Source organism: Aphis gossypii, chromosome X (genome assembly GCF_020184175.1).
Source record: "Aphis gossypii isolate Hap1 chromosome X, ASM2018417v2, whole genome shotgun sequence".
In the NCBI taxonomy this organism is placed as follows: domain Eukaryota; kingdom Metazoa; phylum Arthropoda; class Insecta; order Hemiptera; family Aphididae; genus Aphis; species Aphis gossypii.
Genome location: NC_065533.1, coordinates 2,444,505 through 2,457,682, shown reverse-complemented (window position 1 = coordinate 2,457,682; position 13,178 = coordinate 2,444,505). Strand labels below are relative to the sequence as shown.

At 23.7% G+C, this 13,178-nt stretch overlaps 1 protein-coding gene across 1 annotated transcript; it reads left to right on the top strand.

Moving 5' to 3' along the window:
• Positions 1–5,150: 5,150 nt before the first annotated feature.
• Positions 5,151–11,502, top strand: LOC114131764 (TBC1 domain family member 20). The gene is made up of 7 exons (XM_027997064.2): positions 5,151–5,600; positions 7,608–7,733; positions 9,090–9,331; positions 10,126–10,319; positions 10,405–10,621; positions 10,681–10,790; positions 10,900–11,502. Exons 1-7 carry the CDS (start codon positions 5,528–5,530, stop codon positions 11,102–11,104), a joined length of 1,167 nt encoding a protein of 388 aa, XP_027852865.1. The 5' UTR covers positions 5,151–5,527; the 3' UTR covers positions 11,105–11,502.
• The last annotated feature ends 1,676 nt before the right edge of the window (positions 11,503–13,178 follow it).

Genomic DNA, 13,178 nt, shown 5'->3' with positions numbered 1-13,178 from the left:
CAAAACTAATATACAGAATGCATTACAATATCAAAATAATCTGACACATTCACATGTAATTTTAATATAAAATTGTCATATCTTCATAACATATCGTACAAACAATTCTAGGTTCACGATATTTTAACAAACTGACAACTGTAATACTTATTCAAATAATATATAAAGAATAAAAACATAAAAGAGAATAAAATCTAATTAAATATTAACAAATAAATTATACCACTTTAATAATAAAATTATTTTAAATTCTTTACGGTATTAAGTTTACTATAAATTTTTATTTTTGTTTACCATCTCTTTTGGTGCAGTAACAATGCTTTACGATTTTAAACTTTGGAGGTGGTTTCTAGTAGAAAATTTTATCTATTTGATATTATTTTTCACTATTTTTCCAAACAATCGAGAAATAATTGCTTTGTTTTGTTATACTTCAAAACCGAATAACCGTCAAGTATTAAATTTTCATCTTGTTTATATTATCATTTTTTATACATAATATAATTTATTTTTTAATCGGACAAAAATTTTGAAAATTGTATATTGTATTGGTTTCTCATAAACTGTTTTTAATAGAAATTTAAAAAAAGTTGAACGTTAAAAAAAAAATATAAGGGTTTGAAATTAGAATTTTAACAAATTTTGTAAAAATCGTGAAAATTATTAAATTATTTCGTAGATAAAAATACATAACATTTTTAATATTCATACCTAAGATTTGAAAATGTAATACAGGGTTCTGTATAAGATTTTCAGACTATATTGAAAAAATATTACAAATATTAAATGGTACAATTTATTTTGTAAGCATTTAAAGTTTTGACAAAATATGTTAAAATCATAAAAATGTACAAGTTTATTTTGTAGTTAAAAAATTACTAAAATGTTAAATTTTTATACCTATTTAAAATTTAAAAATTTAATAGAAAATTTCTTATAAGTATTTAATATTAATACTAAAATATCTAAGAAATATATAGTCATAATTATTTATAGCTATTTCAAATTTAAATTTGAACAAAAATACATGTTAAAACAACGAATTATAATTTTAATTATTTTATTTTATTCTTATAAATGTCAATAATGAATTTATAACAGGAAATAAAAATGTTTGAAATTTAATAAAAGGTTCCTAATAAGTTGTTTTAAGCTGTTATTTTACCATGATCCTATCCACACCATTCGAATGTGCATCGACATTCGATATTGCTTTATTATGTAGATTTTATTGGTATGAGGTAACAGCGATGTATTATAAATTATAAATTATAATATATATAATGATAAAAGTATATATCGTTTATTATTTTCTTATATATAAGCTATATGATAGATTTATAAAAAAATTAGTTCAACATAACATAAATTCTACTAAAATCAAACTAATAGTAGCGTATAAATTAATTATAAAATATTCTGAGAAAATAGAAATAAAGACCAACTTGCTGATTACGTTCAGAATTGTTTTCTGTATACAATGATAAATTAATAGATTCAAACTAAACAGATTTATTGCATTGAGTAAACAAAGTGACTTCCCTGGTTGTTATTTTTTAATCGAATACATTATTTAAATTTTTAAATGCAAAACTCCGTACATATTTAGCGGTTTTTTTACAACAGAAAGTTTAAATTCTTGTTATAATATTTTTTATTTTAACTTCTATGAAATTTCTACTCATATCACATTTATTACAATATTTGATTAATTATTATTTTTTTTTAATGTTTAATAACGCATATAAAAACTGCGATAAAATTCAAAGAATTTTTAACAACTATGGTTTTAAGTATTAACCGTATTAACAGTTAGCTCGAAATCATCAAATTGTTTGAATGCAAATATTTTATTCCGAACTTTTAAATGCTTAGGTATTGGGAAAATATTTATCGGTACTTTTAACTTTTTTTCTTGTTATTGATAAATACATAATATTATATTAATAATATGCCCAACTGTGAGCTTATTGTATATTAGATTCTGAACGAAGTGATGAATGTATTGATTTTACAATGGTGTGTGTGTTTTTTTTTTTTTGTTTTTGTGTCTGTGTACAGCATAACTAGTCGAAATAATGCTCCAATTTCAAACAATGGGGGTGGTTTCCGATGTAAAAGTGAATATCCTTGGTGCATTATAGAGGTAAAAAGTTAACATTTTCCAACAGTTTTCAAAAAAATCGAGAAAAACAAAAAAAAAATGACGGAAAAACAGCAATTTTTACGCAAAACCAGTTTTCGACCAAATCGATTTTTTTATGGTTGTAATTCAAAAACTAATCACTGAAAATACTTGAAATTTTCACCAAATGTTAATGTCAGTAGTATCTGTATATAGTTAAATTTTCAAAAAATTTTGACTTTTTTTGAGTTATTTATAGACCACTGAAATTTTCGATTTTTTTGAGAATTTTTTTTTAAAGTGTCGATAAAAAATTTTTGGATGACCAAAAAGTTTTGAAAATTTAATACAAGGTTCCTTATGAGTTGTTTTTATTGTAGCTAAATCGTTAGTCACAATTTTTTTTTATAAGAGTTTATAGTTCAAATTTTTACGAAATCTGTCGAAAACGCGAAAATTTGCAAGTAATTTTGAAGTTGAAAAATCATAAAATTTTTTTCTTTTATAACTAAGTTTTGAAAATTTGGTACAAGGTTCTCCATACATTTTTCTTCAAATATCTGTAAAAAAAACTCTACCGGATTCAGACAAAAATTTTTTATGAGTGTTTGAAATTTAAATTTTTACAAAACCGCGCTAAATAACGGTTTAGCCTCAAACGATTTTTGATATTTGTTATAATTCAAAAAGTATAAGTCGTAGATACTTGAAAATTTTACCAGTTATTTAGATTGGCATTTTCTTTACATGATTGAATTTTCAAGAATTTTTGAGCTATTTATAGACAACTGAAATTTTCAATTTTTCTGAAAAATTTTTTTTGAAGTGTCGATAAAATTTTTTTGGCCCTATCAAAATACTAGAAAATTTTATACAAAGTTCCTCATATGTTATTCTTATAGTGATTAAAAAATTATAAGAATACATAGGCACATATTTTTTTTATTAGCATTTGAAGTTTAAATTTTGACAAAAATTCGTCAAAATCATGAATATTTGCAAATTATTTTGTAGTTCAAAATTCATAAAATTGTTTGTATTTATATCTTACGTTAAAAAATTCAACACTAAGTTTTCCATAAGTTTTGCTTCAAAAAGCTATAGAGAAAATTTTAAGAGTCATTATAGGAAAAATGTTTTAAGCGTTTGAGTTTTAAATTTTTATGAAATCGGAATATTTGTTTCAAAATAGAATATATGACAATATTTAATTATAATATATTATAGACTGACAAATCATCTCCGTTCAGAATCGTTTTTCGTAGGTATACACTATACAATGATACTTATCTAAATTTAATCTACCCTAGTCCGAGGTCCACCCCACCCCCTAATGTACCTACAGCAGAGCGGTACCCACTTGCCGACTTTTTTAATTTTTTTTTTTAGGTATATTTTTATTTTTATTTTTTTAGTTACTTAGGTATCACTTATCAGTTACTTTAGATTGTATATGAATCGATATACACATATTATAAAAGTATAGGTAATTTTATTAAATAACTATTATTAATTTTTCACTGGCAAAAGTCAATTAAAACTATTTTGGAAAACCCATAATAACCATGAAAAATATTTGACGTATCTAATATAGGAAATTCTAACTAGAAACTATACAACATAAATAACGAACTACGAAGTAACGAACAATTACAATTATACAAAAAAAAAGAGTGGTCAAGTGAGTAACGCTCTCCTGTATAGGTAGTAAGGCCACAATGGGTGTATTAAATTTGAATCCAATGATAGGTATAATTGTATACAAAAAACGATTCTGAACGGAAATGATTGATCAGCTTAGAATATATTTTCCAGTAGGTGGTGACTGGTGAAAAAGGTAGTTTATGTTTTAATCACCTAAATATCTCAAAATGTAAATTCTTCTATAATTATTGTAAGCTAAGCTTAACGAAAATCTTGGATTAAAAAGATTCGTTTTTGAGTTACAACCATATAAAATAATTGATTTTGTCGAAAATTGGTTTTGTGTAAAAACAATAAATTAGCATATTATATTAATAAATAATAATTATTACAATATTACACAATATACCAATTGTATATATATTATATACATCATTATAAGATTAATAATTAACTTTAGTCAACATTGACGACGTACCTACCTATCGTATAGCAATATAATGGTATAAATTGGTATTTTATTCGTTGTATAAATACTAAATAGCTTAAAATTAATTTTAATATTCTAAAATTGTTATTATTAAAACAATATAAAAATGTAAAACTTAATGCCCGTTGTGGGTAAAGTTTTATAACTTGTCTATATTAATTATTTGGGAATATACTTTGTAAGTTTTAAAACAACAAATTATTTATTAACTTAACATTAAATTATGACTACCTACCTATATATTTTTAACAACTTTAAATTACTTAAAAAAACACATACGAGGAATCTTGTGGATATTAAATTTTCAATCTTTTTTTCTAACAAAATATTATAGATATCATACTTATTATTACTTACCTACCTATACAAATTCTGACAAATTCAAAAATTTAAATAAAATAAAATATTAAAGGTACCTAGCGCATGGCCACAGTCAAATTATTTTGAAAATTATATCATGTTTAAAAAATCATGATAACAAAACAAAATACTTAAATACCTACGGCAACTTTTATGATATCTATGATCTATCAATCTATTCTATGCAAGTATTAATTAGGTATATAATATGAATACATAATAAAATATATTGTAATCGAATACTTTATCATAACACTAAGCTGAAAGAAAGAAACAGCAAATCCTCTCGACTTTTAAATTTTATTTTTATAAGTAGTGATAATAAAGTCACGGTTTTGATTCTCGACTACCAATAAATCTTTAATATTCAATAACAAAATATAACAATAGACAATTATAATAGTAGGGTACCTATGTACCGAGCCAATTTATCGGTGTACGTGCAGTACTGCGGTACCTACGTTGCGTCACAAAACGTTGCGTCGACGAGTGCTAGGCAGCGGGTCGATCGGTTGGACTGCGAGAATGATAATAGTACAGTGATAAAGCATATTAGCATAAGTCAATTTCATAAACGTAATCTACCGTCGCGCGTTTGCAATAATAATCATAATAAGCCTAATAATAATTAATATTATAATAACATAAATACCTACGTAATAATATTAATAATAATTTTAGTAGTGACTAAATGATTCGCAACCCGCGCACTAATCTTTAACTGGATTCAACAACGAGTCAGTCCGTTAGCTATAATTATCGTCGCATTGAATAAAAGTGATTTCCCGTTTTCACGACGTACCTAAACAAAAAAGGCGTAAGAACCGCTACCGCTCAACATTATTGTTCAATTGTTCTCAGAACGTATACACTCATTGTGCACTCGAACTTTTACCCGTGAGTCCACGATGACGACAGATCACGAAGATTCTGATGGCAATTCATCCGATTCCAGTTATTCAAAAGTGGACTTTTACGAGGGTGAGTATATCATCTATACTTTATGAAATTAGTTTTTTCGATTCCACTTCCGGTAAAAGCTATCGTTTAGTTAACTCGATCAAGGCAGTAAGGGCCTGTGCTACTTGGTTATACATCCATTTCCAATCGGTTACCAGTTACTTCAATTCTATCTAAATTCTATAAACACAGTATTTTTAACCTACATTTTGATTGTTACACCCTTGCAGTATATACAATATTTTTAAACTGTCTAATATTGTATAAACTATAAAGTAAGTATAAACATTTTCAAATGGCGGAAATATTGAATCAATTTAAGAGATATTAAAGTTGAAATTGTTCTTTGAATAATTCAAAAACACAATTTTCAAAATATTTTTAAACTACATGTAACTTAAATTAACATAAATATGTTATATTTAGCTTTAGTTTTTAGTTTACTGAGAAGTTTTGTTTAAAAATAAATTCATAATAAGAAAACATTTTATTTTATTAAATAAATTACTATGTAAGTATCTTATGGAGATAGTTAAAAAAATAAAAATTGATAAGATTGATTATAAAATAATATATGAATGCTTTTTAGTATCTATATTTAAATAAATATTCTGAATCTTTTAGGTAATGTCATAATGATTAAAATATACTTTAATATGTATTACCTATCTATTAATAAAGAAACACATTATTATTTACAGGACCGTTATCTTGTCATGATGTTCAGACTTTTAAAATAATCTCAGTTTTTGTATACTGTTCTTTGTGATAAAATTGTTTAATACAAACTAAATGTTCAAATTTCATTTATTTGGTGTTACATACCTATTTTTAATAATAATAGTTAAGTTTAAATCATATTACTTACCCTGTTTGTCAATTTATTTGTATGCCTATTTTTAATTATCCAAACAAAATACAACAAACATTTACTAAACCAACCTTATAACTAAGTATTTAAAATATCATTTTCTTTATATAAAATAGAAAGCATTTGTTGTGTTTTAAAAAAGCATTGTGTATCTATGTGATGATTTTTATTTGCTAATTTATAAGTTATTTATTCTGACTATGAAGTACAGACATTACAATTTTATTTATAATATTTTATAGAATAAAATAAAATACCTTACAAGGTACTTAATAATAAATACAATTTTAACAATATATTAACAATATATTAAAGAATTTAATAACACATATAATAACAATGTTTAACACATTTATCGATCTACAATATTTATATAATTTTTCTTGTTTATTTTCAAGAGGTATTCATAAATTTCATAATGTTGTACATATTTACCTATTTAATATTAAACTCGTATAGAAATGTATACTCTTACGTGGCGTATTTAAATTTGTAAGGTATGTCAAGATAGTTAACAGTACTTGTAATAAATAAAAAACTGAGAAAAAATTTTTCTATCAAACAAATGATTTACAAATTGATTTTTAAAATTTTAACTTTTATGTTATGAAATAAGAAGTAAAGCAATTATCATTAATTAGAATTTTTTTCTTTATTAATTTCTAGCATTAGAATTTCTTGTATCACTATTTAAAAATTTAATTTCTATTTCTGTGTTTATGGGAACCACTAACTCTTATCTACTATAAGACCATTAAGTTTTATGCTATACTACTATACATTTCTTCAATTTTTCACATAGAAACTTACCTAGTGGTAATTGTTTACTTGGATGTACAAAAAATAGTATAATTTATAGGCATTCCCCTCACCTCAAACAAAATCCTGTGCCTACTGAGCAGCATCCATACTACAATTTCACTTCAAGTTTTAATTTAATTCAAATAATTGGTATTAAATATTGTATAAACACTATATTTTATTTATTGTGTTTTAATCTTTAAAAAAATAACAGGCCTCTTTAAAGATATTCGTATTGGGCCTAAATGATACAAAGTATATTATTATTAACTTATTGAAATATGTATAAGCCATTAGGGATTGTACCTATTAATAAAATCAACTTTATTAATAATGGAATGCAATTTGACTTACAGTTATGAATGAAGTACCTGAGAACTATAAAAGCAAAGTAGATGAACTGAACAAAATATTACTAAGTAAAAATCCAGATATAAATCGTCTAAGAGATTTAGCTATTAGTGATGGAGGTTTGGTGATAAGTAAGTAAATATTTTATTAATTCTTAATATTCAGAGAAAAGTATTAACTTTTTAAAAGGCTGCTACACTCAATTTATTGTCTTTGACTTACAAGTACTTAACATAGAAAATCTTAGCTCAGCAGTTCACATTTATTTTTTTAGGTTTAATATTAGAGTGAAAATTAATGATAAGAACTAAATTTGTATTTGTATGTGGCATTTTTACAATAATTTAAGTTTTATAGTTTTACGAAAACTAAATAATGCAGTTTTAAAATGCTCATAATTCATTTAAAAACAGAATTATCATAAAAAAATCTACTTACAAACACAGATAAAGTTCTTGTATCATTAAGTTAAATAATAGGTTGATTCATTCTAATGTTAAAGCTAACAAAGCTATACATGAAATGTTGAGTGTAAGTTTGCTATGTTATATACTTGTAAAACAGAGACAATTGATCAAGTTTAGTGTCACTATCCTCTTATGAAGCTTAATTAAAATAAGTAATGTATGTTAAAAATAATATATCAATACTTTTAATGCATTTTCAAAGTTATTTGAAAATGAACTTATGTTAGAACCATTATTAGGCATTATTGATAACTGAAAAATTACTGATTAAGCACTTAATAAAAACTAAATATCAAAAATATTATAGTATACTAATTAATATAAGAAATAATCTTGTAGACTTACAAAAGAATATATTTTTGCAATGGTAAGAGTATTTTTATTGCTCACATAAATACTTACTAAATTTTTATTCAATAATATATTTAAAAGAATAGGTATAAAATAATTGTTTTTCAAAATTCTGATCCATCTTGCCTTAAAATGTGACCTACAGCTTATTAATACATTTTTTAAAATTAAATTAGCAGTCAATAGTCATCACCTTTCAATTTACTTTGAAGAAAAATTGGAATATTTAACAAAATTTGTTTGCTAAATTTAGTTTTTTTAATGTTAACTAAACACAATTTATTATAATATCCTATCATAATTACCTAATTTACTTACCTTATTACCCATATCTATCATTGTGTCAATGATACATTATTAAACTTAAAGATTTTTTTAAACATAATTTGATACATTGTTTTTTTTTTTGTTCATAATATCATTTATTTTTATAGTTACCTCTGTAAAAGTGTAAAGATTTATTATTTTAATATGGCTCGTTAATGTTTATTATGATTTATAATTTATAGTTTATTAAACTTTGTACATTGTACAAAAACATAATTATTAAACATTATGAACATTATTTATAACATTGTATACTGATATTTATTTATTAAATAACATTATAGGTATAAATCCTATACGTAATTATATGAATAAAAATAAAACGTCTGTTTATAAAAACAGGTTTAGTACGTCTAGAAGCATGGAAACTGTTATTAAACTTACCGAGCAATGATGAAAAATTATATCCATTGGAAATTATAAAAGATCATCCTGAATACCATCAAGTTGATATGGATGTAAGAAGATGCTTAAAAAGATTTCCGCCTGGTATATCATATGAGAAAATTGGTATATTGCAAAAAGAATTGATAGCAATTATACTAAGTGTAATTAAAGAATATCCAGATCTTAAATACTATCAAGTAATTCATTTAACCTAATGATTAAAAATCAATTTCTAGTATTGATTAATTAGGATTAAATGTTTAAATAACAATATTAATTAATTTAAAATTAAGCTTTACATACTTAATTATTCCAGCTTTCAATTTTAATATTTTTTGGTTATACCATTTAACTAGTAATGCTGAATTACTATCTATTAAGTGGTGATATTAATTATTAATTTATTATACTTGAATGTTTTATAAGTATATCAGCAATAAAATATAAAAGTATATAGCAATCTTATTTATATTACAGTGGTCCAAACTTTTTTTACCGCGGGTCATAAAAAAAAATTAAGTCATCAGAATTTTAGGTATAGGTGTACTTACATATTTGACGACATTTTTATTATACTTACCAATTTTAATGGTTTTATTTATTAAGATTAAATCTAATGAATGTATATTGTGTGTTTTAATTTTCCAATTTTTTTTTTAACAAATGTAAAATATTATAGATACACAAATTAGTGTTGTAATGTAGAATATTTTCGTGGGTCAGATATTAAATGATGGCGGGCCTTAGTTTGGCCACCACTGTTATAGTACATCTGATATTTTTTAGATTGTACATTTCTATTTTACTTTGTTAGCTCATATTCCAATTTTTTGTTGTATAATAAAAAAGTGTACAGTTTATTATTTACGTCTAATGAAATTTCTAATTTTTCAATACTAAAATAATTACATTTTTTTTTTTATTATGTTACAAAGTTTGTTTTTGTATAATATATTTGTTATTATATCACATTTTTTTATTTTTACTTCAGGGTTATCATGATGTTGCCGTTACTTTTCTAATAGAAGTTGGGCAAAAAGAAGCATATAGTATAATGAAGCATCTATCATTACATCATCTTAAAGAATTTCTAAAGCCAACTATGGAGGAAACGTCATATCTATTGTTACATGTTTTTCCGTTGATTAAAAAGCTTGATCCAGAATTAGAAGAATTTATTGAAAAGTGAGAATTAATCCAGTTATCATTAGTCATTTATATGATTATAATTTATGATAATTTTAAACAACATTTATAATTATACTTTTAGGTCTGGTATTGGTACAATATTTGCTCTTCCTTGGTTGATATCATGGTTTAGTCATAGTTTAGACCTACACTCAAAAGTAGTAAGATTATTTGATTTCTTTCTAGCATCACCAAAAGAAATCATCTTATATGTTATAGCCCAGTTAATAATTGCCAGACGTGATGAAGTCTTAAGTACTGAGTGTGACATGGCTTGTGTTCATATGGTCTTATCAAAGGTATTAAATAAATTACATTTCTCATGCACTTATTTAATATATACTTTTTTATACAACAGATTCCAGAAAGCCTAAATTTTGAAATAATATTGGATAAAGCTACAAAAATGTACAAAGAATATGATCTTTCAAACGTTAAACATGAAGTAGACGAAAGAGTAATATTAGAGTAAGAAATTAATTTTATACAATGTATATTGTAAATGATCAATTAAAAAAAAAAAAAAAAATCATGAATAAGTTTTGTTTGCATATCAAAATTATTGTAATTATTTCAGAGCTAAGTTATTAAATGATCAGCGAGAAGAAAATGCAAAGCGAAAAAAGAACAAAACATTTTCAAATCAAGAACAGCCAGTATTTAACAAAGCTTTCCGCTATGTACCTATATGGATCAGACCTAGAATGAGATTTGGTTTATTATTTTTTGGATTTAGTTTAGCTGCCGGACTCTGGGCTGTTTTCAAATCTAATAACAATTAAAAATTAAAATTGCTTCATTTATTCCAATTATTATTTGTGCTATACATAAGGGACCAAATAGACTGATATCTTAAAATATTATATTGGTATATGTATATATATATTTATTTGTTTTTACTTTTTGATATTGGCGCATTTAATTACACATCCTTATTTATTTAGTTAACTTTGTTTAATTCAGCCAAATAGTTCTATTGTTTAATTCATAAAACTGTATCATACTATTTTTTAGATGTAATATGTGATTGTGAATATTAATTGTTTTTACAAATCTATTACTGATGACATTTTTTAAATTTTATGAATCTAATTATAATTGTTTATTATTGTTGAAAACTTATCTTACATACCTCATAGCTAGTTTTTGTATGTGTCAATAAAATGTATTTATTGTTGAATCAATTTATTTTTTATTTTTTATTAGTTTGTGTCTTCTTGAAACATTTCATAGAAAACATACTTGATAAGGACATAAAAAAATTATCTTGCAGCTCATTAAAGTAATCATAATTCAATTAATTGTTATATTAATGTACTGTAGGTTCTATTTTTAAAATTGATGTGATATATCTTAAGTATTATTGCAGTAATATTAAAAATAAATCTGAGAAGCTATAAAACAAAAAATGTGTCTTGTATGGTCTTATCACAAAAATATACTTAATTGGATCCTGTATAATAGAAAAATATTTTACATATAGCTACAATTTTTTTAAAAAATTCACCAAATTAGTATATATATTGTAGATTTTCTAATGATCAAAACTTTTTAGATTCTGAACTGTGATGAATGTATTGATTTTACAAGGATGCGCGTGTTTTTTTTTTGTAACTGTGTGCAGCATAACTTGTCGAAATATTGCTTCAATTTCAAACTTCAGGGCTGGTTTCCGATGGCGAAGTGAATATTCTTGGATTCTTGGTGCATTGTAAAGGTCAAAAGGAAGAATTTTCCAACAGTTTTAAAAAAAATTGAGGAAAACAAAAAAAAAGTGACGGAAAAACGGGAATTTTTATGTAAAACTAGTTTCAACAAAATCAATTTGTTATATAGTTGTAACTCAAAAGCTAATCACTGGAAATACTTGAATTAAATGTGGGTATCATTTATATTTTTTAATTATAGGTTACTAACTATCATGTTGATATTAATAACTCATTCATTATAAAACATTTCAATTTATAAACATAATAAATTATTTTAAGGTGTAGTTTGAAATAATTTTCATATCAAAAAGAAAAGTAGAAATTAGGAAATAAGAATCAGTAGTATTATATCTGGGCTAGCACAAACACCATTACGAATTATGTAGGATTGTAGAATTATTCAAGTATAAGATATTTTTATTATATTATGTATAATATAAATAGTAAAAAAACAATAATATAAACCAATATATTAAAAAAAAATCCTAACGAATTAAAAAGAAACTAGTTATTATTTATTTATCTATTTTAAAATTGTCTCTGTAAGACATAAATCTTATATAGTGTCAACTATATATACATATATATAAATTATAAATTGTAAATTGTGTATGTATAATAAAAATTATGTAGGATTTGAATATTTTAAGCCATTTAATGCTTTCATTGTGTTTTGTGTTAAAAAAAATAAAAAAAGAAAAGAAGCTAGAACCTAGTTCAAAATTTATATTTTAAATTCATACTTTATTTTTATTACTACATAGTAAATACTATAAAACGCTTCTCTTAATTTTTAATTGTACTATAAAAAATAAAATTTGTTATTGAAATGAACTAAATTTTAATTTAATTAAAACAATATTATATTTTTGTGTTAAATAACACCTATTGGCTATTAGTTATTACCTATATTCTTAAAATATATTTTCTAATTATAAAAGCTTAGTAGATAACGGTTTGTCGTACAGTAGGTATCAAGTGGGTCAACTGTAATCGATTGTAATGGATGTGTTTATTGGCACGGATGTCATTTGAAATAGAAGTAAACCACCACTCATCCAACCTGCTACTGATAAAAAAATTATGATCATTTTACCACAGTATTTTTGAATATTATCATCCTTTTCATCTTCAACTCCCATTTTGC

Bases quoted from the DNA above. Each gene is read 5' to 3' on its own strand.
- LOC114131764 (XM_027997064.2), top strand. From the start codon at position 5,528: ATGACGACAGATCACGAAGATTCTGATGGCAATTCATCCGATTCCAGT. The intron at 10,320-10,404 runs GTGAGAATTAAT...TTATACTTTTAG, and splicing joins TTAGAAGAATTTATTGAAAA to GTCTGGTATTGGTACAATAT. The intron at 10,791-10,899 runs GTAAGAAATTAA...TAATTATTTCAG, and splicing joins GACGAAAGAGTAATATTAGA to AGCTAAGTTATTAAATGATC.